Consider the following 24,805-nt stretch of genomic DNA (forward strand, 5'->3'; position numbering starts at 1 on the left):
TTGGAGGATGTGACAATGGCTGTGGCTACTGCCAAAGTACATAACACAGGAAATCCCTTATGAGAGATTGGCAGAGATGCCACCCACAGGGACTGAACCAGACATGTTGCACACATGCAGAGTCAGTCGAGCTGGTTCAAGTATTTGTAAAAACTTTACGCTGGAATTAAAAACAACATGGTTTTCTTTCCTCATGAGAAACAGAAGGTTACACCAACTAAACCAGCAATACACTTACCTGGTAAGTGTTGTCTGGCTGATATTGTATGGTAAGTCTTACCATACAATATCAGCCAGACAACATAATAACACAGGAGTTACCAGGAGACGGAGCGTTGTTGGAAAGATTCACTTAGTATCTTAAATCTTAACCTCCGCCCACTAAATCAGGGCCTCATTGGGATCACAGCGCAGCCAATCAGAAACAGACTCTACTCACAGACCCGAGTGTATGAATCAAATGTGGATGTGTTAATAGTGAAAAACATTCTAAGCACCAAGGAAAACGCATGTGGATCAAGCTGAGCGGATCAGACAGGAGCAGCCGAACACAAAGAACATAAAGCCCTGCTGAGCCTGATTCTACATGCACTGAAAGAGTCAGGAGACAAGAGAGGCTGCATTCATTTATTTATTTCAACGTTCAAGGCCAACAAAACTGTAAGTGCTTCAGGAAGAGTTAGTCAAGTTCCACTGTCAAACGTCATCATACTGTACAGTGAGGTTTAGTGCCACAGCATTGATATACATGTACAAAAGCAAATACAAGTGCAATAACAAACAGTCTTAGAATATAAAACATGAATCTAATGCAATGAAGTTTTTCCCCACACACATTTAGTATGGCCGGGTGTTTTGGCATTCTGGTATGACTACAATCTTATTTATTTATTTTAAATTAAAAAAAAAAAAAAAAAAAGGTTCATGATACCCAGCTAACATCAACTATCTGCAGTCCAAGAAGCTGGAGTTGGAGTTTCTCGTCCTGATTTCAGGACCAGAATCTGTCAGGACAAACAGATGTATGACATTTCAGGAAAAAAAAAAAAGCACCAAAATGTGCGCTGCTTTTCGGTCTGGTTACTACCGTTTATGTCAGAACCGGTGCAATACCATACCCATCCCTATTTAGCAGTGATCGAACTTTCAAAATAAGAGCACAGAGATCATGAAGTCATGGAGTGTGAACTTGTCTCAGATGGATAAAAAACTAAAACAAAAGAGAAATCAAAAATGAGCTGCCAAATATACTGTGGGAACCACTAATAAACCTGCAAACTAAAGTGTGTGAGTGGGGAACACTGAAATACATGAATAAAGTACATTAAGATAAAATTAAGCAGTGTATTAAATAGTTGTAGTAGTTTTTAAAAGAATTTAAAGTATTTTAAAGACGGTATTTCTATTTTCTATTTTCTTCAGTACAGCTGAAGAACAGATAGAAAAGATTTGTGGGTTCCCTGCCTTCCCGTGCAGACTCTTTCTTCTACTGAAGAAATACATTTGTTCCCCATGCTGACAGATAAACTCTGTTTAACATTTAGATCTACCTTCAAACATGACTGTGGAGGTGGTGTGAACATGTAACTCAGTGGGTCTGGGGAGGCACGAGTTTCGTTTAAGAAAGGACTCTGAACGTCCTGCCGTCGAGGGGTGACACCATTAGCCGTGCTGAGCCCGGGGAGTGGAGGGGGCGCCACTTGTTCCTCCAGAGCACCGTGAAGAATCTGGACACGAAAAGGATGCACGCCACGACCAACAGCACAACTGCAGAGAGAAAACAAGCAGGGCAGCTAGTGGTTAGGTCGGCCAAGGCTGGACATTAAATTAACTGAACTCCTCTCTGCCTCTGTTCACTGAATAAACTGATGATTCTTGTGACACAAGTTTATTATATTTGTGTTTCAGGGGTGACAAAAACAGATTCACTATTTTATAAAGTTTACACATTTCTAGTAGTTCATAAGCAGCATTTCAGTGGAGAAAGCAGCTTTTCCATGCATGAAACACCCGTATAATATTCAAATGGAACAGAAACCCCAAACCAAACCAAACAAAAAATACTAGCTCATTAATAATCATTATTGATAAATAAGTATTGCTGAACTCACCCATAAAGATGGCGTTTGGAGTGGGATCAGCTGGGTTGAAGTGCTTGTAGACGTTTCCGACCAGAGCCACGATCACCACCGGGTAGATTGTGAGGATGTTGCGCACCCAGCGGTCCAGCACCCAGTTCTCCAGAATGAACCTGCCATCATCAAACAGTGTTTCTGTTTACTGTTGAAACAAACTGTTTGGAGATTCTCTCACAGACTTTTATTCAGTTATGCGTGTCGTTCTTACACCATCAGTGTTTTGGGGTTTTTAGAGTCACAAAAGATGGAGGGAGATCACATAATTTAAGTGGCTTCTTAAGGGTGAATTTTAGGGCAAAGCAAACCTTTGCTTTCGTTTATATAAAAAAAAAAAAAAAAAAATCAGATTTAACTGGTGAATCTATATTTGACTTTCTTCTGTCTCCCTGATCATAGAAATTATCTTCAAGGTAATTTCTTGTTAGCTCCCACATCCCTGTGCCTGAACCTCATCCAATCAGAGCTTACCATGCCACCACCTCTGCAAACAGGATGCACAGTGACGCAGTTGCTGCCGTGCTCTTATCCACACCCCACAGGTGGAGAACTACAGAGAAATTGATCAGAGAGGCGATAGAAGTCCATGTAGCATAGACAGCCAAACCATTTTGGACCTGAAAAAAAGAAAATGAGACAAACAGTTTCTTACTATTGCCTTTTGGGGACAGAGCTGACACTCATCTAACAAGTATTTGCCCCCTTCCTAATTTCTTTTTTTTAAAAACATATTTGCCATGGGTATTTTAATATAAACATTTGTCTGATGATCTGAAACACTAAAGTGTGACGAATATGCAAAAATCAAAGAAATTTTCACACTGACTGTGTCCTACCAGTACTCTGAGAAAGGTCAGGTCTTTGCGATGGTATGTCTGTAACCAGAGTCCATAGTAATCTGTGGCAAAGCAACAGAAGAACAGAGCGCTGTAGCCGGAAACCGCTATCAGGATTAAAACGACCAAAGACGCCAGCATCATCCTGGAAGACAGAGAAACAGAAAGAAACAATGAATGCAATAAATAGGGGGCAGAAACAGCTCTGTAGGTAGAGCGGTGACCCCATGATCAGAAGGTTGGGAGTTCAAGTCCACTGAACGGCTACCCTGAGCAAGGTGCTGTCCCTACACACTGCTCCCCAGGCACTGGATTGGTGGCTGCCCACTGCTTAACTGAGTGAATGTGATTAATAAAGTACAGATTATTAAGTTACAAGGTCAGACATCAGAGAGACAGAGCTGACAAAGGGGCAACAATTCCTTTTGTTATTAACTGAATGGTGTGTCCGCATTGTAGTAACTGAACATAATTTACCACAGTGACTTTCAGGCAAACTGAGCTTTCAGTACATAATTGCATGTTCATTATTTGCATATTCATATTATTTATACTACATTTTGGTCATTCTTATTTCATGCACTACTCATTATTCACAAACTAACATAAATGCTTCCATTCACAAAGATCTCAAAGGATATTTATTTGCCTTTCTGCAGATATGCATAGTCATAGGGCTGCTCGATTATGGCAAAAATGATAATCACGATTATTTTCACTGAAATTGAGATCTCGATTATTTGACGATATTTATTTAACCCCTTAAGACCTACTATAGAACCAAATCCGCCAGAGCTCATATTATTTTTTTACATGTTGTAGTGCCATTTGTGGGAGCATTTCAATTTGCTATGCAACTGTTATAGCCCATATTTTAATAATATGTATGCATTAAGTCCATAGTAAATACATTAATTGCAAAAAAGTGCAATAAACTACAAAAAAATTGAAAATCGTTTTTTTTTTTTTTTTTTTTTTTTTTTTTTTACATATTTGTAAAATATCTACTTGGAGAAATTTAAGAGGTTTATCCCTCAAAACTTTAAATACAAAAAAGTTGCAAAAAATAGTTTACAACAACAGGAAATTTATTTTGAGTGTCTTCATAGTTTTATTTTGGAGATACACCAGTTTTTATATACTGCAGGAAAAACGAAAAAACAATCCTATGATGCAAATTTGCAAAGAAAACAGCAGGTGCATCAAAATAAACTATTTCCAGCAGTGCAATTCGAGTTCTAAGCATCCCAGAAACTATTCAGAAAAGTCAAACATGACCAGTATAGGTTTTTAAGGCCTACGAGTAAAAAACTACAATTTCCGCGAAAATGACGTCACTTCCAGTTTCGAGCAGGAAATGGCGGACATGCGACAGTTCGCGCTGACATCTGTTTCAATGTGGGAAGTGTTACGAACAGCTGATCGGATCGGCAAAGCGTGTTTCTGGAATATTATGTTTTTGTTGCTGCAAGAGCTTTTTATGCAATTTTTGCAAAGCTATATGTGGAACGAAACCGTGACCGAGGACAAGCTGATGGCATCAGATGTAAGTACAACTCCTCCGGTTTCATATGCAAAACAAATTATTGCGCTAGCTTACACGGTTCCGGTTCTACAGGGATTTAAAAATAGTTGCACAAAACGGAGCGTGCTGCTCTGACCGGCTTTAAAGGGTTAACAATGACTTTAAAAAAATAATATAAAATAGTGTGCAACACCACTGAAGTTGTTTTTTACCTCTCTTTTCAACCAACGGCAGTCACTCTCCTCTCCAAATAACTTCTGCTTAGCTTTCCGAGCTTCCCTCGGGTCCTCTTAATCAGCGGTCTCCAACCTTTTTTGCGCCACGGACCGGTTTATGCCCGACAATATTTTCACGGACCGGCCTTTAAGGTGTCGCGGATAAATGAGGGAGGGGCTAATAATCGGCTCAGTCATTTTTAATGATCGTTGAAAGCCCAGATTGTAATCGTGATTAAAATTCGATTAATTGAGCAGCCCTACATAGTCACCTTGATATTTACAGTGGGGCAAAAAAGTATTTAGTCAGCCACCGATTGTGCAAGTTCCCCCACTTAAAATGATGACAGAGGTCAGTAATTTGCACCAGAGGTACACTTCAACTGTGAGAGACAGAATGTGCAAAAAAAAATCCATGAATTCACATGGTAGGATTTGTAAAGAATTTATTCGTAAATTAGGGTGGAAAATAAGTATTTGGTCACCTCAAACAAGGACAATCTCTGGCTCTCACAGACCTGTAACGTCTTCTGTAAGAAGCTTTTCTGTCCCCCACTCGTTACCTGTATGAATGGCACCTGTTTGAACTCATCATCTGTATAAAAGACACCTGTCCACAGCCTCAAACAGTCAGACTCCAAACTCTGCCATGGCCAAGACCAAAGAGCTTTTGAAGGACACCAGGAAAAGTATTGTAGACCTGCACCAGACTGGGAAGAGTGAATCTACAATAGGCAAGCAGCTTGGTGTGAAAAAAATCAACTGTGGGAGCAATCATCAGAAAATGGAAGACATACAAGACCACTGATAATCTCCCTCGATCTGGGGCTCCACGCAAGATCTCATCCCGTGGGGTCAAAATGATCATGAGAACGGTGAGCAAAGATCCCAGAACCACACGGGGGGACCTGGTGAATGAGCTGCAGAGAGCTGGGACCAAAGTAACAAAGGTCACCATCAGTAACACACTACAACGGCAGGGAATCAAATCCCGCAGTGCCAGACGTGTTCCGCTGCTGAAGCCAGTGCATGTCCAGGCCCGTCTGAAGTTTGCCAGAGAGCACATGGATGATACAGCAGAGGATTGGGAGAATGTCATGTGGTCAGATGAAACCAAAGTAGAACTTTTTGGTATAAACTCAACTCGTCGTGTTTGGAGGAAGAAGAATACTGAGTTGCATCCCAAGAACACCATACCTACTGTGAAGCATGGGGGTGGAAACATCATGCTATGGGGCTGTTTTTCTACCAAGGGGACAGGACGACTGATCCGTGTTAAGGACAGAATGAATGGGGCCATGTATCGTGAGATTGTGAGCCAAAACCTCCTTCCATCAGTGAGAACTTTGAAGATGAAACGAGGCTGGGTCTTCCAACATGACAATGATCCAAAACACACCGCCCGGGCAACAAAGGAGTGGCTCCGTAAGAAGCATTTGAAACTCCTGGAGTGGCCTAGCCAGTCTCCAGACCTCAACCCCATAGAAAATCTGTGGCGGGAGTTGAAAGTCCGTGTTGCTCGGCGACAGCCCCAAAACATCACTGCTCTCGAGAAGATCTGCATGGAGGAATGGGCCAAAATACCAGCTACTGTGTGTGCAAACCTGGTAAAGACCTATAGTAAACGTTTGACCTCTGTTATTGCCAACAAAGGTTATGTTACAAAGTATTGAGTTGTATTTTTGTTATTGACCAAATACTTATTTTCCACCCTGATTTACGAATAAATTCTTTACAAATCCTACCATGTGGATTCATGGATTTTTTTTTTTCACATTCTGTCTCTCACAGTTGAAGTGTACCTCTGGTGCAAATTACTGACCTCTGTCATCATTTTAGGTGGGGGAACTTGCACAATCGGTGGCTGACTAAATACTTTTTTGCCCCACTGTAGCATACTTTGGCACAGCTATCAGTATGATTCTTTGCACATCCATAATAAATCTTTATCACTAAGTATGGTGATTTATTGAAACGTGCATGCATACAGTCTGTACATTTCTAATGAGCCTTAAAGGCAATGCCTGTTATGGCCATTGGCCATCTTTAATCTTCATGTTTAAGGACACTTAAATCTTTTTGGATGTTTCTGCCTTTTGTTCTGTTCTCTGTCCAAATGATTCCACACTGCTTCAGTAATGTTGACATCCAGGCTCTAGGCAGGCCAATCTGTGTGTTTTTCCTGTTCAGGTATGTTTTTAATCTACTGGGAGTGTGTTTCAGATTCTTTCCATGATGAAAAATCAAGTCGTTGCCAATGACATGATTTTTTTGGATGGTATTACTTGATGGATCAAAATCTGCACATTGTGAACACATTTCTACGTTCACAATTCCATCAATTTGGAAAAGATTCCCAGCAACACCGGCTTAAATGGAGCCCCAAACCATAATAGAGATTACAGGTGGCTGTACACACTCATTGTTATACCTCTCTCCTGTCCTCCTCCATACATATTGATAATGAGCTGAACCAAAAACTTGGATACAAGTTTGGATTTGGATTCACCACTCCATCAGACCAGTTCAGTCTAGTTCTTGTGAAATCTGGCATATGTCATCCTTCTCTTCCTTTCATAAGAATGGCTTCTTGGCAGCCACTTTTCCACTGAGACCATTTCTGATGAGGCTTCAGCAAACAGTGGATGAGTCAACTGAAGGGGTAGATGCATGTGTACTGTGCAAAAGGCTTTTGTCAGTACTGTATGTTTACTGCAAGTACCGCTGTGCCACATGAGAACTACGAAACGTGAGAACTATTTATTATGTTTTCTTTTCCATGGTGGCTGGAACGGCACATCATTTCATGCTGCACTGCACTGACTATTGTTTTTTTAGTATTCACAGTATAGGATGATCATCCTAAATTGTCCTGTCTGAATTTTTGTTTGGTCGCCAAGTGTTACAAAGTCCGATACAGAGGAACCACTGTTTTGGAGCCATCATCAAAGATATAACTTCAGTTCTGGCTCAAACGAGTTCCAGTTATTTGCATGACTCAGTCTGGATGAACAGCTCGTCCTACAAGTGCTCGTGCTCTGCTAGTAACACATGTGGAATTTATTCCAGTCTTCACAGACACACCTGGTCTGGAACCATCATTTGTTTTTCCAAGAGCATAACGAGCCAAAACACACCTGCGAGGTCTAACCCACCAGCAGGGTGATGAGAGTGTATCAGATGAACTTGAGTGCAGAGAGACGCACAAGTGAGAAAAAACAAGTGTTCAGCATATGTGAGAACTACTTCAGGAATGTTGAAAAAGCTCCAGTTTACGACCTCATGAAGCTCGTGGAACAATTTAAACCATGTGCTGCTCTTGCTAAACCTTTTTCTCTTTAACTAAACTTTAACTCCAGGGTCCATTCCTTCTTATTATGTCTCTGATACGACCACATGTATAATTTAACAGTCTTGAAGTTTTCAATTTTGTACTGTGCTGCAGAAAAATAGTAAAAACAAATTAAACTCCTAGTAAGCAGAACCCAGCCAGGGTGGAGCCAAAAGCCACAAATGGATAACTGCTGAGGTACATTAGGAAAGACATGCAGTGCTAAATCAAATATGTAGAATAAGATATTCATACTGGATGGGCTGGAGCTCTTGTAAACAGCAGATAATGTATCAGCTGATATTAGCCATCCAACAATAAATCAGTAATGGCATATATGAGCATCTTAAAAGTAAAGGCGAGACAAGAGACACTACATTATGAGTGTTATGAGTTTGTTCACCACACTCTGCAACTTCCCTGTTAGGAATGCCACAAACACAACAGCTAGCTGCTCCAAGCAGACTCAGGCAGTGTGGAAATGAGTAATCTATGAGTGCAGCGACAACACAAGATCACACCTGTATTGTCATCATATTAAGGTAAGGACTCATTGGGTTTTTAAAAATCACAAAATATTGATATTTGCCTAACAAAAAAATCCTAGATCAATCGGGTTATAGCAGATACACGGTGTGTGCAAGAGACAAATTGAAAGAGAAGCAAAGACAAGAGCACAGGAGACTCTGAGCGGTAACCTGCTGCACATCCTTTCCAGCTCAATCTCTGACTAGGGTGATTAAGAATAGAGATGGAAATGTACTAATGAGTGCAGTGAATGTTGTGAGAAGATGGAAAAGTACTCTGAGGAGTGCATAAATGAAGAAAATAAGAGAGAGAGAACAGATGGAAAGTTAGTGATTCATGAATGCATATTTAGTAGGGAGGAAGTGAAGGCAGCTATGTAGAGGGTGAAGAGTGAATAGGCAGTCAGGCACTTTGGAGACAAATATAGAGAGACAAGGACATTTATAGAAGAAGGATTATAGATATGTTGGATAAAGGATATTGAATATGGATCTAGGGACTCTGGCGACAGGGTGAGATAAGAGGTCGATGTGGTGACCCGTAAAGGGAGCAGCCAAAAGAAGCATAAGAACAGGTAGTAGTAAATAAAATGAAGACATACTCTGCGTCCCACAGCAGGAGCCATATAATGTTCAGCACCATGTTGGAGAGCCAGCAAATATGGAAGCCGTAGGGCAGCAGACACTGAGCCCAGGATCTATTAACAGAGAGAGAAATATCAGTTTCATCCTGTGTGTTTAGATTTAGTCCAGGTGTTTTGATGCTAGCTTACCCTCTGCATGTGTATGAAGTGATATAAATCACCATCAGGGTGAGCCAGGTATAGATAACACCCCAGATGGAGAAGGTCCAGCCAGCTGGAGTGATGCCTGTCTCATAGCGGGCTGATACATTTCCTGTAGCAGTATGAAAGGGACCTGGAAAACAGACAGAGAGAATAAACAAATGTGCACTGGTGGAGTTTGCATTCCAGTTCCAGCTGGTTTGTTTACAGGGGCAACAAAGCAGCAAACACAAAGATGGAAGAAAACTGATGTGATGTGACTAGATGTTACAGGGGGAAATGCAGAAAAACAGAACTACTTCAGCTGGATTAAAGAGAAATGTCTCAGATCAGCAGGGTTACTGCTTACTGACTGATGAACGTCTTCTACCCATCTTTACATCTGAGAAACCCAGTCATGTTACAGACTTGTTTCCAATCAAATGCTTAGTTGCAAAATGTTCCTCCAGTATTTTTTGGTACCACTTACTTTTCCAAACTTTTATTTACCTGTTCCAACTTTTTGGGACTGTTTGTTAAATTAGCAACATCTTAAATGCGAAGTAAACTAAAGAAAGTCCTCATTTTGTTTGTAGATGTTCCCTTTGAGCCTTTATAACTACTCAAACATAAAGACCTTTATTAAGTAGTAAAATCACTGATAAACAATAAGCTACAACAGAAAAAAACTGACCCTTACTTTGTCATTTTGAAAGCATTACAGAATTCTGAGAACGGCTCTCCTACTTTTTAAAAAGTACCTCACAGGAAAAGATCTTAGGTTAACAGGGAGACAATGTTCAGGTTTATACAACTTCCTAAGTCTTAGTCTTAACTTAAAGCAGATGCAGAGCTGCTGCCACAGTGAGGCTCGAGAGCAGAACAAGGAGTAGAGGCCTGCTGCAGTCCAAGATGGAGGAGATTCACTTCAGGAGCAGCTGATTATTATGTTCAGTTATGCGTCAGTCACAAAAAGGCTTGGCAAACACATATGCATTCAATTCATATAACAAAGCGTGTGTTCCTCCTTTTGATGCGTGCGCACATAACAACCTCCTGCCATAAAAAATCTAAATCTATCCTAAACACTGTGACTTCTGGGTGCTCCACTTTCCTCCCACGGTCCAAAGACGTGACTGTAAGAGGCAAGGCTGTGGGTGTCAGCATGAATGTGGACGATCGTTTCTCTGTGACGGACTGGTGACCTATGCAGGATCACCTCTCGTAGGTATAAACATCAATGTGTCCTAATTATAAGGACTTCTTTTCGTTTCCATTAATGTAATGCACTTCTATTTTAGAAGGCAGGCTTAAATTTAACGTGTGCGTTTTAGACTACCTCTTTGTCTCAAGCTCACCATTTCTCTGCTGCAGAGTAGCTCTTACACTTTTTACATGAATCACAGTGCCTGCTGCTCCTAAAAGATCTCTAAAATAATGACTTAATATCTATCATTACATAAAACAAATTGATCACAGTAAAAACTGTGATTAAAATAGAAAAAAAGTGGATACACTGTTACTATTTGCCAGCTCACTGAGGAAGGAAATGAGTCTTATCCATGTGGGAGCGGAGCATTTTCTCGGCCACACCCTGAATATATATATAAAAATAAATAAATCACTGTTGGATCTTTCCCGTCCAGCAGAACCAGTGGGCGGAGGGATACCACAGTCACTATTCCTACACTTTACTTAGACTATTTATTAGGATAAAAATAATATAAACTTCGTACTAATAACTGGTTAATTTGAGCCCCCTCTCATAACTATAACAAACTCTGGGAAGTTTGTGAGCTGTTATTGTTACTCCTGCCAGTTAGCAGTACCAGCTATGTAAATACGCAGTCCTGGAAATGACGGCTCACTGGTTGGTGTAACATGCTTTGGTGACATAACAGCTGCAGTAAACAGTTAACAAAACTTCTGAAAATACAGCTTTTGTGAAGGAAGAAAACTAAAACCAGAAATAAAACACCGAGAATGTACCACCGTGTGCAGTTTTAACAGTCTTGCAGTTATGTTTTTAATCTTTTTCGAGCTCTGTGAAACTCACTTCTTGAACAGCGATATTTCACCTACCTTTGCCCGCTCCGGCCAAAGCGTTAAAGACTAAAACGGCAACAAAAACCACCGCACACAGGATTATGACGAGAATCCGCAGAATATTGACGTCCTTCATCTTGTCTTTCTCGCTGCTTCGTGCCTCGGTGTGTCCTCTTCAACTGTCAGGGAGCAGCGGACGGAGCTAAACGGACCCGAACGTGACGCCTTCACGTGCTCCACGTAAACGCCCACAGAGGGGAAAAGGAGAAGAAGAAATGCAAATGTGTTGTGCTCACGTTTCAACACAGGTAAACCTTGAGTTATATATTCATGTAAATGTTATCGATAAGTTAAACTAAAGTAACTGCATCGTAGTATAATATATAATTACATATATAAGAACTTGCAGTGTAATGGCGTCCTCTTCAGGCAGACCGTGAACATAATACAGCTTATTTAATGCAGTCTGTTGAGCATGTTTCACAACTTAATTGAAATTTAAAAGTTGTTCAACAACATTTTTAGATACATAGTGTGACACATAGTGTCCGTTGAACTGGTTGAAAATAGCGAGTTTCCCCCCTCATATTTACATCCCATCATACAACAAATAACGTTTATTGGTTTTGTTCTAATACGCTTCAGAGGCATGGTGCAAGGTTGCGCATCTGCTCACATCATTCACAATCTGCCTAACCTGAACAGTATTTCCATCAGCACGTCCGAGGAAACAGTAACAAAACAGTGGGCTCCGCACATATTAGTAATTACATTAAACAGCGAAAACAATAAGTAAACAACTGCAAACTTCTAAATATAAATCTGTTTAAAAGAACAATTCCTGGCATTAGCATTAGTTGAGAACAGATTTGTAATAGGATTTGAATATAAATTAAAAGATATAAATGAACTTAAGAGCTTTTTTAAGAATGAATAGATGGTAAATCGATGTGATGTTTGAGTCTACCCCTCTGTCTGTCTCTAGCCCACTGTAGCTCTGCTGAACAGAGCCGCTCTTACTCACCACACTAAATGTTTGGCAGGGAGCAGTTCTAGAAAAAGCTGCAGGTTTATAATCGGTCCTTTTGAGTCCCCTTTTATAACCGAGCACCACGGGGAAGTTAGTGTCTCACGCCAGTTACCAGAAGCAGCTACGTAACAAATGCGTAGTCCTGGAAATGACAGCTCATTGCTTTGTGTAACATAGCTAGGTGACATAACAGCTGCAGTACGCGGTTATAAAAGCTACGAAAATACAGTTTTTGTGAAAATGCATCTTTTAGTGATGTTCGCCACATTCCCACTGAGTTCCTGTTAAGGGCTCGAGCCCCTAGTGTCCAGTCATTCCAGTATCCATGTGTGTGGGCACTGAGTCGTGTTGTCATGAACTATCCCACTACTGCTAGCGTCGCCCTGAGGCAACAAACCACATTTCCATGCCTCACACTGGCCCTTCAAAATAAACAAACTTTTTTTTCTTCAAATAATGCTACGAGGCACATCTCTTTCCAATAAAATGATGAGTTGAAGGTGGTGACTTTAAGTTGGGGGGGCTTTCTGCAAGATGAGACATTTCCATTAGGAGGTAAGATAAAGATCACTATTTTACATGTTTATAGTGAAATAAATGTATATAAAATACTTTGTGCATTAATATGTTAAGAAGTATATTTGATTGTTTGTTCTACTTTTTGAAATTTATTTATACAGTAAAACTGTTAATTTTCACTTGTTGCCTCAAGGCAACACTGTGTAGTTAGCCTAACTTTTTTTCAGGCAAAATAATGCATTAGCATATGTGTGTAGAGATGTGTTTGTGTGCATGTATATGATCATAGTCAATGTTTTTTACTTTTACTTTACTTTTTTTTTGAGGGACACTTAGGCAGTCAGGGGTCAGTTGGTAAAGTAATTGTGTGTGTGTGACGTGTATTACTTATCGTTGTGGGGACACAAATCTGTTTACACACTCACATTGTGAGGTCTCGCTTACTTTATGGGGACAAACTGCAAGGTAAATCATTACATTTTAGGGTGAAGGCTTGATTCAGGGTTAGGTTCAGGCAGGGACTTGTGATGGGTAGAATAAGGCTACGTTCACACTGCAGGTCTTAATGCTCAATTCCGATTTTTTGATCAAATCCGATTTTTTTGTCTCCTCGTTCACACTACAAATAAAATGCGACAGCAAACGCGCTCTAGTGTGAACGCTCAAAGCGGCCCGCATGCGCAAAAGAAGATGTCACACACGACGCGCTCTGTTTAGACCAAGAACAAACAGTATTGTTTGACTGATGGCCGTTAATATAAAGACTTCGGACTTTACGTTTCCCAATTTTTGCTTTAAGTTATTTTGTTATTTACATAATAATGTAAATAACCTAATAATGATCCTTATTGCTGTTTAAGAGAGGAGCGGTGCTTCAAAGGATAGCTGCAGATTTCTGTCAGAATCTGCAGATTATACAGTACAAATAAAATGTTTACGTTGTCTTCCCAACAGTTTCACTGACATCTACACTGGATGGCTAGGAAGCGTTCGCGATGTCTTCTCGGGCGCTGATAATTGGCTTCAGTCTTGTGTCGGTGACGTAAAAGGCGGATTTAATGCGACTTGACCGTTCAAACAGCAGTCGCTTTCTAAAACATCGGATATGTATCGGATTCAGTACCACATACGAAAGTGACCCAGATCGGATTTGAAAATATCGGATTTGCGCCGTTCACACTGTCATAGCATGATCGGATATGGGTCGCATAGGGTCAAAAAAATCGGATTTGATGCGCTTTCGCCTGCAGTGTGAACGTAGCCTTTGTCTCCAGGAAATGAATGTAAGTTAATGTAATGTCCCCAAAAGTGATGGAAACACATCATGTGTGTGTGTGTGTGTGTGCATGGGGTTAGGGTCAAATGTTGGATGTACTTTGGTGTTTTATTGTTCTGTGAAATGTTTACATTGTTTATTTATTGTTTATTTGTTCATCCTTGTTGTACTAATAAAACATATTATAGAATAACTTGTTTGACTACCCTTGTCACACAGTGTTGCCTTGAAGCAACAAACCAAAATAAGTAAAAAAATTACATATAAAAACACAAGGAAACATCAGAAATCAGTTTCTAGCAGATGATCAGCAACTGGTTCATTTGTGCTGCCATGTGCAGTTAGCTTCTTCAGCCAGTAGGTGTGAATCATGTCTGGCTCTGGTGCTGTCCAACTCTTCATACTTAATACGATCTGTCTGTCTGCACTGAGGACACCTGTAGGTTTCAGTCTGATCCTTTTCATCCCAGTAGCTTTTAATACAGTTCATACAGTAGTTGTGTCCACAGGGAATAATCACCGGGTCCTTCAGGAGAAACACTCAAACACATTGAACATCAGAATTTGTTCTGATCCAAACAAATAGTTAGCGCTGACATTTAACCTCTCAGAAACACGGAGTGCAAGAAACTTTACCACCGAGAGGAAAGAGCAAGTGGATTTTCAGGTCATGGCTGATACCTGTGAGAGGAATAGTTTGAGTGGTGATAAAACTGAAAGCACGTTTTGTTTTCCATTTTTCAGGTTGCAGCTTGTCATGCATCAGTAAACCAATACCATTTGTTCTGACTCAATAATAGTGAATAATAGTATAACCTTCCAGCAGCCATGTCTTCGTGGTGCTACTACTAAAAGAAATCAAGACTGACGCACGTGCCTTTGAAAAAGGATCGTGTTTTATTTACAGAGGTTCCATCAGAATTAAAATACAAATGATTTATAGACTCCACAGGTGGAGCATTCATTCAGAGCTCGAGGAGGACAGTTGGAGGCCCTGTGTGTTTGTGTGTGTTTGTATGTGAGCATCATGTGTGTGACAGCTTTGGCAGAGAGGGGGAAAGTCCTTGGATGCATCTTCAGCCTCCTCCTCATCCTCCCCTTTGTTCTCCTGCTCAGTGACTCTCGCCTTTCTTCCCTACGACCTGCGTGGGGACAAAACATGGGTGAGTGTCAAACACTGCTCTACACAAATGAGCACAGGCTGCTGCAGCTGCTCCTCACCCTTTTGAAATCGTTCATGTTAGTGGCCTGCACCGGAGTGCCTATGAATGTCAGGTAGTTGATTTTTGTCGTCTCCTCGCCTCCTTGGTTTGACTTAATGAACAACTGAAGGGGAAAAAAAAACAAGAAAATGCATTTAACAATTCAACAAAAACACACAAAAAATGTTTTTCTTTAACTGTTCGTTGATTCTGCCAGCGTGCAATGTGTCCATAGGGCGACCCTTCCCAAGCTACTTCTCCAAATTCCTCCAAGAGGGAAGTCTTTTTCCTATAACTCACAATTTTGGTGACCATCCCACAAATAAACCTCTAAAAGCTTTTCCCCCCAGCTACAGGATTTACTTCTATTGTATATACTTGAGCATTTTTGCCGTTTGCATCACGGCCTCTTCTGCTGCTCATTAACAACCTTCTTAAAATACATTTCTAATGCATTAAGATCTAACCGCAGTAATGTTTCAGAGGTACTGTTGGTAGTCGGGTCCTTACTGTAACACTCTGTACGTTCTGAAACTTGACGTAGCGCAGAGGAATCAAACCGTCTTCTTTGTAATCTTCCTCAGACAGCTCCAGAGTCTGAGTGGCTTCGCTCCGCTCTGCGTCGTCGAACCCCATCGACCGAGGGAGATTGATAAACACCTTCACCACCTTAGGGGCTTGGGCTGACAGAGAGTGAAAAATAAAGAAAAAATGAGACACAGAAAGAAGATGATGATTTTTTTTTTACCACTCGGAAACTGACAAAGTTCATATCAGCGCCTCCAGATGCTCCAGAGGCTGTGATTAATGTCAGCAGGAGAAACACTCACCAAAGTCTGAGGACAGTAGTTTCATAGAGAAGAGCTTCACAGGCTGATTGAAGGCGATCGTTATCAAGAACTGGACAAAATTTAAAAAGGAAAACATCCATCAGGTTGATGCTCCACATATAACAAAGTTTATTAAGGTGGTAAACAGAATGAGAGCAGACTAAGGGTTTCAGTTAGTTTTAGCTTTGTTTCAGTTTCCTGAACAAACCTGAGAGTTTCAGTTTATTTTGTATTGTTTGAAAATGTCTAAATGTCAAGTCTGTTAGCTTTAGACATTATGATATGGGTGGGATTTGTTAAATCAATAAATATAATCAGCAAAGCCTCTCGTGCTGGTTATGTTGTCTGAAATGAAGATATTTGTTGTATATTTTTGTTTCATTTTTTAAACGCACAATATGTTTTAGCTAGTTTACATTCCTGTTTAAAAGTGTCATGAACATAAAGAGAAAAAAATCTAAATTCAGGGTCATTAAAACCATATGCTAAAAATTTCTCTCTTGAGTATTCAGGAGACAAATATTAGAAAGAATAAGAAAAAACAATTATCAGGAACACCACTTTAAAAGTATCATGATTACCCAGATATTTCATATGAGGATAAACCCCTGAAAATGTATCGTCACATTTTAAGAGGTCCAAACAAATTAAACATGTTTTTAAGAGACAACTCATCTATTAGACATTCTCAATGTGAAACCAGCTTCTTTGAGGAAATAACATCCAGGCTGAGCGAGGTACTGATTTCGTGAGAACTTTAAACTTGTAATGTTTAAACTTCCCGCATGAAGCGAAAAATCGAACCTGTTCATCGCAGTCAGACTCCAGGTAGGACGAGTCTTTGATCAAACAGTTGTCGAAGCCGCAGTCGTCGCTCTCGTTGAGGCACTCGCAACCGGCTTTGTTCACAAAAGGCATGAGGTCCATCTGAAACACAGCAGAGGAGACAAACTCATTTATTCAGTTCAAACTTCGTGTACGGCTCGATATTTATGAAGCTGGATTCATGTGTGTACTGCAGCAGGTTTACATACACATTTGTTTAACCTTTTCATTCATCTGTGGCAAAGCTTGCACGTGTTTTCACACAGAGTTGGGCTATTTATGGTATTTTTCTATCATTTTTTACTGAATCAGAGAGCATTACTGTCAAATCAGTGCTTACATTGGTTTAGTACAGAGTATGGCTGGATGATGTTTAGTTTTTGAAACATATGAGTGGATTATCGAGATAAGATTAGACAGTATGATTAATGGTGACATGATGTGGTGGTGATTCATCTGAACACTAACTCAAACTTTAAAGGTACATTTTAACTTATAATGTCATAAGTGGCAACAGGTGACAAAGTTCAGCCGCTGTGAAGAAATAAAGCTGACAAAACAATGCTTTTTATCACAGATAACCGTTTGTTGGTCTGTTTTTGTGTGGACTTCGTATTTTATAACTTTATCTTTTATTCAAACTTAACTATTAAAACACAGAAGTTACACATTAAGACAAAATAATTAACTTGTTTAGGAAGCAGTGGACGAAACAGCTCCTGTGTCAGGTGAGGTAAAACACACATTTTTGTCAATAGTCTTGTGGTTTAGCAGTGACTTCAGTTCCTTGTTGGAAAGAGCTGCCAGCACTGAAAATAGTGAAAATGTTATGCTGTCTGCTTGGGGGCGTGACCCACTGCCATCTACCACAAATAACACACCAACACTGATGAGAACCTTCAGTAAAGCCTTAAGAGTACTAAAAAATGTAAGAATGTCTTATTGGGTTTGATGAAAATTGACATAAGAACTATTAAATATGAACTTTAATGGCATTTTATTTTAATTAAAGTTCATTTTTAAAAAACAATGCTATCCGACATGCTGCTTTTTCTAAATAATACCACAATGAATATATATCTTACACTGAAAAAAATACAGAAATATGGGACAACTGGATTGACTCACACCTTTATTGGTAGTCAAGTTGGCTCATGATGCACTGGTCCAACTTTTTCAAATGCTGATGTAGAGTACTGATCAATAATCACAGTGAGAAATAGCTTTATTTCTCACTGTGAGGAAGAGACTGTGAACCATTCTTTACACCAGGCTCAGCTTAAACAGCTTTTCTAACTTTGTAAAATAACTCAGGAGAAATGTAAATATAGGGGAACGTACTGAGCTGGCATTCATAAGCAAAAGCACATCCCTAAAGGAGACAATGACTAATGACCTTTTCCCTAACTTCGTGACTGCTGTCTTCAACTAGCAATAAATGCACAGATTATTTCTTTATTTGAACACTGCTGATGGCCAGCGGACAATCCAGCTGTCCTCATCAGCAATCGAAAGCCATCAGGAACATTATCCACTCACATATCCCTTAGGAATGTCAGAGTCCTCGCTATTTCCAGGGTCGTTCTCTGTGTGCTGTTTGATCTTCTCCTCCAGACCTGCAGCGTCTGCCCCTTGGTACTGATCGACCCGCACCCGGTTCCTGAAGAACAGGAACGTTGGTGTCGCTGAGATGTTGTTGGCTGCGGCCGTTGCCTAAGGAAATTAGAAAAAATATATATTTAAAATTCAGAATATAATCAGACTTTAGTGCAACTAAACTTGCCTGTTTGGGTCTCACTATTGACCGGCACCACACATGTCTATTATTTCATAACCCCCGACAGAAGCATACATTTCTGCTGCTCTGACTCAGTCTGCAGAGGATGATGATGACGACTTCAGGGATTGTGGACGATCAGTAATATTGTCAGTTAGGTCACAGTTAAGTTTGAGCTTGTTTCCCATTAATAGACGAAAATCAATATTCATAGTAAATTTGGTCTGCTTCCCACTCCCTCCCCCTTTTGTTTTTTTTGTATTAATTTCATGAAACCATAGAAATCAACCATCAGTATGACAATTGTTTGACTTATAGGCCACCAATGTATCTCATCTGGGCTGAAATTTGGAACCTTTTAAATTTTTTTGTAGCCTTTTTGAGCCCTCGTGACTTCATAAGTGCAGGAGACATCCCAATTAAACTTTCAGGGTTGAAAAACATGACACAAAGTATGTGGTACAACTGCTCTGTGGGCTACTCTTGCTTGTGTTGTTGTAGATCCGTCAGCTGGCCATGGAGAATAGCAAAGAGTGTTAAAAAGAATGAGTCCTTATAAATCTCCCATAGATGCCATTTTTGCCCAGTCTTTCTTATTGTTCAATCAAGAACTCTGACCTTAACTAAGGCAAGTTAAGGCCAACCTGAAGTTCTTTGGATGGTGTTCTGGAGTAATTTTGCTGTGCTGGCCACTCCTGAGAAAGTTCAGCACTGTTCCAGGCTTTCTCCATTTGTGGATAACAGCTCTCACTGGGGTCACAAAGCTTTCGAAGTGGCTTTTTATCCTTTTCAGACTGACAGACGTCATTGACTCTGCTTCTCAGCAGTTCTTGAGTTTCTTTAGCTTGTGGCATGATGTCTTGCTTTTTGAGATCTTTTATCTTACTTCACTTTGCCAGACAGGTTCTATTTACATGTCTTGACTCATCAGGTCTGACAGTAATTCAGCCTGGGTCTGGCTAATGAAAATGCACTCAGCTTTCCAAAAAATGTGGCTAATCTCACTTAATAAAGGGGGCAATTACTTTTTCACACAAGGCTATGTAAGTTTGGGTGGCTGTATTTACTCATATTTTTACTCATTTTGTAGAGAAAAAATACAGTGCTTTTTCACAGCACTGTATTTTTCTTGTTTCAGGACTGCACAGGATGTCAACAACGTGGTGAATCAGACTCACCTGACAGACGTGAACATCTACTTCGAGGAAGACGACCTGTGGGTATTTGTTACTCAACGTGTTGAAAGCTGGAGCTATTCTGATGCATGGCCGGCACCTGAGGAGGAAGGACAGAGCAGGTTAGCGGTCAATTCTAGTCTCACGATGGATCAGTGCATCAATTGTTGCAGTACTTGTCCTGCAAGATGTGATGAAAATCTGCCACACACAATAACACTGCTCAGTGAAGCTAATACAAGCTTAACTTACTCCTTTATTTATTATAATATCATAAAAACCTTTAGTAGAATGTAAACTAATAAATGAATTACAAGTTTTAATGTTGGTCTAAACTTTTCATTTAGACCTTTTTGCTGCTGTTGTGGGTACGTGAGTTTACCCTCAGGACAAGAACCCAGCATTATCATCATTTAATGTGTCCCAAACGAAAGACATAACCTTTAACTTTAGATACTTTAAACTGATTATCATCACTATTGATCTGCTGTCTTTTCATCAGCTTAACAGGCCTATAGATCAATCAAAGCCTCTTACAATCAGAGTGTTCATAAAATCACACAAAGACCTGAAAACCCGCACGTAACAGATCATTTGTTATGCTAGTGGTAGTAGTTCTGCTTTTCATGAGGACAATGCTACAGTAGAGCTCATTCTATTTAATCAGCCAGCTCACTCGCACACCTCAGCAGCCAAGTTGCTGTAATACTGCCGTGTCATTGTAAGCAGCAGCGCTAGTGAGCTAACGCCTCGCTCACTGCTAGCATAACGCTAGCATGCCGGCCGTAATTACAATACAATAAACGCTGCCGGTGAGAGAAATATTCAGCTCATGTCACCTCCTCAAAGCGGCTAAGCGACTATCCCTGAATGTTTCTCAGTCATATCCCGAAACTAAGGATTAAGTCTCGAGGGGCCTGAGCTTACCCGGCCATTGTGAACTTCACCACGGCGAGCCTGGAGCCGGCGGCGGCTAGCTCCGGCTGGAAGTCCGGGTCGCTCCCGATCACTTTAACGCCTACCATGGTGCAGTGTGCTGCTGCGATGTGAGGCGGTTACCCGGGTGATGTTCAGAGCGAACAAACAGGGAAGCCTAACAAATATACGGTGTTTTGTTTTTAGCCTTCTGTCGGTGGGTTAGCCGACTAGCCGTCCGGTTCCGAGCCACACACTACAGTTACAGTGCGTTGCTCCAGGATGTGACTCCTGATTGGCTACTACACAACCGGAAATGTAGGGCTTTCTTCTTCGTCCTCGCCGAGTCTGTGTCCGCACGTTATATTGGCCTCAACAGGTTACGAACAGGAACGAACAACAAAAATCTTAATTTTTAGGGGGGAAAGGAGTGCAAACCAAATCAAATCAAACGCTGGTCTCATAAATCTTACAAATTCCGTAAAGCATGAATGAATGAATAAAGGACAAAAAAGGAAAATGTGCTTTTTGATCCAAACCTCACATGTTGCAAATTTCATTTACTTCTCACCACTGAGTTTTGTAGAGAAAACAATGGACTGCTCCATAAATTTAGCTAACTATATATGCAGTGCAAAATGAAAAATAACATGGCCATTAATGCAATAAATAAATAAAATTAAATCCACATACATGCATACAATACATTAATTAAATTGAAAATAAAAGAAAAAGAAAAATTAATGAAATTAAAAGGCAAAGTACATGAACAATAAAGAAACAATGGACAAATGAAGAACATGAAAAATGAAATAATTAAGAAAAGACAATTAGAAAAAAGAAAATTCATCACAACACACTTTACAGACTCATAAATGCTAACATTATTATTAGTAGTAGGCCTATTAATATCATTATTATTATTATTATTATTATTATTATTATTATTATTATTATTATTATTATTATTATTATTATTATCATCTTAGATATGTTGCAGTTTTTACTATTTTTTTAGGCACTTTTAGGCCTTCATAGTAAATAGTAGGTCGGGTGTTATATATATATACAAAAAATAAATAAATAAACATCATTATAATGAGTATTTGTAGAAGAGCTTAGCCTCATATTAAACCGATCAAAAAAGATTTATGATTGACAGGGAAATAAAGCACATACATTTGATCTTTAAATATTTTTTATACTTGCTAATCTGTAGAATCTCTTTAGGTGTAACAACAACGGAGGAGAAAATCAGCGCTGGCAAAGTATTTTGATAACATAAAAAGGCACCAGAAGCATCGGCAGCATGTAAACTCTCAGATTAAGAAAAAATACATATTAAGATATTGTTAAACACAGCTTTTGGTGTAATGCTGCCCCATTACACTTTCCCATGGAATTGCACTGGGTTTTAAGAATTGAGAGTTAGAGTGACACAGTGACTTAGGCTTTAAATCAAAGCTAAACATACAGTGCATCTCACTGAAACTCCAAAATCACATTACAAATGTAACAGTTAATGTTCAATAGATGCCTTTAGAGTGAAATAAATGAAGTATAACACAATTATTACGATGTGCTGACAGAGAAACTATTTTTACAGATCAATCAGAGCCTTCTCTTTAATTTTTGTGGTAAATAGGAAGTTAAAAAAAATCATGTACAGAATCACCAGCCAAATCTGATAAAATCGCCCAACATTTGCAGTTTGATTCAGAAATTACACTTCTTCCACGCCTCTCTCTTTTAATGTCTCTGTTATTATTAATTTAAAGGATGACTGTACAGTGAATGGTATTTGTAGTTTTCTAACCTGCCAAAAAGTCTTTCACCGGGGCTCAAGACTCTTGCACAGTAATGGTAAATGGTCTGTATTTGTATAGCGCTTTACTTGGTCCTAAGGACCCCAAAGCGCTTTACACTATACACAATCATCCACCCATTCACACACACATACATTCATACACAGGTGATGGCAAGCTACAGTGTAGCCACAGCTGCCCTGGGGCGCACTGACAGAGGCGAGGCTGCCGGACACTGGCACCACTGGGCCCTCTGACCACCATCAGTAGGCAACGGGTGAAGTGTCTTGCCGAAGGACACAATGACTGTTGGAGCTGGGGCTCGAACTGGCAACCTTCCGATCACAAGACAAACGCCCAACTCTTGAGCTACGATCGCCCCATAATGCCACTTCCTGTTTGAATCTTTGGATCTTATCAAACTCAAAAATTATAAAGCAGTCTAATTGTTTTGTAGATACTGGATGATTAAGCAATACAGAAATATGTATATGGGTGTGTCAGTGTGCTGCCTCATAATGTTTCACAAAATTAGAAAAAGTTCAATAAAGGCATTCACTGAGTTTTTATAGGTTTGTATTTTCTAATCAGTTTTTATTGTAATTTTGATTTGAATTTGTGGATTGTTGTTTGAAAATGTTTATTTTAAAAGTATTTTTCATTAGTTTCACTGTTAGTTTTAGTCTTTTTAAGTACAGGGAGTGCAGAATTATTAGGCAAATGAGTATTTTGTCCACATCATCCTCTTCATGCATGTTGTCTTACTCCAAGCTGTATAGGCTCGAAAGCCTACTACCAATTAAGCATATTAGGTGATGTGCATCTCTGTAATGAGAAGGGGTGTGGTCTAATGACATCAACACCCTACATCAGGTGTGCATAATTATTAGGCAACTTCCTTTCCTTTGGCAAAATGGGTCAAAAGAAGGACTTGACAGGCTCAGAAAAGTCAAAAGTAGTGAGATATCTTGCAGAGGGATGCAGCAGTCTCAAAATTGCAAAGCTTCTGAAGCGTGATCATCGAACAATCAAGCGTTTCATTCAAAATAGTCAACGGGGTCGCAAGAAGCGTGTGGAAAAACCAAGGCGCAAAATAACTGCCCATGAACTGAGAAAAGTCAAGCGTGCAGCTGCCAAGATGCCACTTGCCACCAGTTTGGCCATATTTCAGAGCTGCAACATCACTGGAGTGCCCAAAAGCACAAGGTGTGCAATACTCAGAGACATGGCCAAGGTAAGAAAAGCTGAAAGACGACCACCACTGAACAAGACACACAAGCTGAAACGTCAAGACTGGGCCAAGAAATATCTCAAGACTGGTTTTTCTAAGGTTTTATGGACTGATGAAATGAGAGTGAGTCTTGATGGGCCAGATGGATGGGCCCGTGGCTGGATTGTTAAAGGGCAGAGAGCTCCAGTCTGACTCAGACGCCAGCAAGGTGGAGGTGGAGTACTGGTTTGGGCTGGTATCATCAAAGATGAGCTTGTGGGGCCTTTTCGGGTTGAGGATGGAGTCAAGCTCAACTCCCAGTCCTACTGCCAGTTTCTGGAAGACACCTTCTTCAAGCAGTGGTACAGGAAGAAGTCTGCATCCTTCAAGAAAAACATGATTTTCATGCAGGACAATGCTCCATCACACGCGTCCAAGTACTCCACAGCGTGGCTGGCAAGAAGGGTATAAAAGAAGAAAAACTAATGACATGGCCACCTTGTTCACCTGATCTGAACCCCATTGAGAACCTGTGGTTCATCATCAAATGTGAGATTTACAAGGAGGGAAAACAGTACACTTCTCTGAACAGTGTCTGGGAGGCTGTGGTTGCTGCTGCACACAATGTTGATGGTGAACAGATCAAAACACTGACAGAATCCATGGATGGCAGGCTTTTGAGTGTCCTTGCAAAGAAAGGTGGCTATATTGGTCGCTGATTTGTTTTTGTTTTGTTTTTGAATGTCAGAAATGTATATTTGTGAATGTGGAGATGTTATATTGGTTTCACTGGTAAAAATAAATAATTGAAATGGGTATATATTTGTTTTTTGTTAAGTTGCCTAATAATTATGCACAGTAA

At 40.0% G+C, this 24,805-nt stretch overlaps 2 protein-coding genes across 2 annotated transcripts; both read right to left on the minus strand.

Moving 5' to 3' along the window:
• Nucleotides 1-867: 867 nt before the first annotated feature.
• LOC146665684 (uncharacterized) lies at nt 868-11,641 on the minus strand. The gene is made up of 7 exons (XM_085413405.1): nt 11,416-11,641; nt 9,343-9,487; nt 9,172-9,267; nt 2,972-3,116; nt 2,607-2,752; nt 2,112-2,251; nt 868-1,767 (listed from the first exon to the last, which is right to left on the minus strand). The coding sequence occupies exons 1-7, from the start codon at nt 11,513-11,515 to the stop codon at nt 1,619-1,621; spliced, it is 921 nt and encodes a 306-aa protein (XP_085269531.1). The 5' UTR covers nt 11,516-11,641; the 3' UTR covers nt 868-1,618.
• A 3,439-nt stretch (nt 11,642-15,080) lies between these two features.
• txnl1 (thioredoxin-like 1) lies at nt 15,081-21,230 on the minus strand. Its single transcript, XM_085413406.1, has 8 exons — nt 20,941-21,230; nt 20,017-20,113; nt 18,601-18,774; nt 17,041-17,163; nt 16,237-16,306; nt 15,917-16,089; nt 15,426-15,530; nt 15,081-15,346 (listed from the first exon to the last, which is right to left on the minus strand). The coding sequence occupies exons 1-8, from the start codon at nt 21,036-21,038 to the stop codon at nt 15,317-15,319; spliced, it is 870 nt and encodes a 289-aa protein (XP_085269532.1). The 5' UTR covers nt 21,039-21,230; the 3' UTR covers nt 15,081-15,316.
• Between the last annotated feature and the right edge of the window lie 3,575 nt (nt 21,231-24,805).

This window comes from Rhamphochromis longiceps, linkage group LG7 (assembly GCF_057381845.1).
Source record: "Rhamphochromis longiceps isolate RC_006_pf linkage group LG7, R_longiceps_female_GT1.1, whole genome shotgun sequence".
Taxonomy (NCBI): domain Eukaryota; kingdom Metazoa; phylum Chordata; class Actinopteri; order Cichliformes; family Cichlidae; genus Rhamphochromis; species Rhamphochromis longiceps.

Coding starts and splice junctions, on each gene's coding strand:
- LOC146665684 (XM_085413405.1), bottom strand. CDS start 11,515: ATGAAGGACGTCAATATTCTGCGGATTCTCGTCATAATCCTGTGTGCG. Junction 9,268..9,342: donor ACTTCATACACATGCAGAGG/GTAAGCTAGCAT, acceptor CTCTGTTAATAG/ATCCTGGGCTCAGTGTCTGC. Junction 3,117..9,171: donor CTCCTGCTGTGGGACGCAGA/GTATGTCTTCAT, acceptor TCTGTCTTCCAG/GATGATGCTGGCGTCTTTGG.
- txnl1 (XM_085413406.1), bottom strand. CDS start 21,038: ATGGTAGGCGTTAAAGTGATCGGGAGCGACCCGGACTTCCAGCCGGAG. Junction 20,114..20,940: donor GTGAAGTTCACAATGGCCGG/GTAAGCTCAGGC, acceptor CTTCCTCCTCAG/GTGCCGGCCATGCATCAGAA. Junction 16,307..17,040: donor AGTCTGACTGCGATGAACAG/GTTCGATTTTTC, acceptor AATTTTGTCCAG/TTCTTGATAACGATCGCCTT.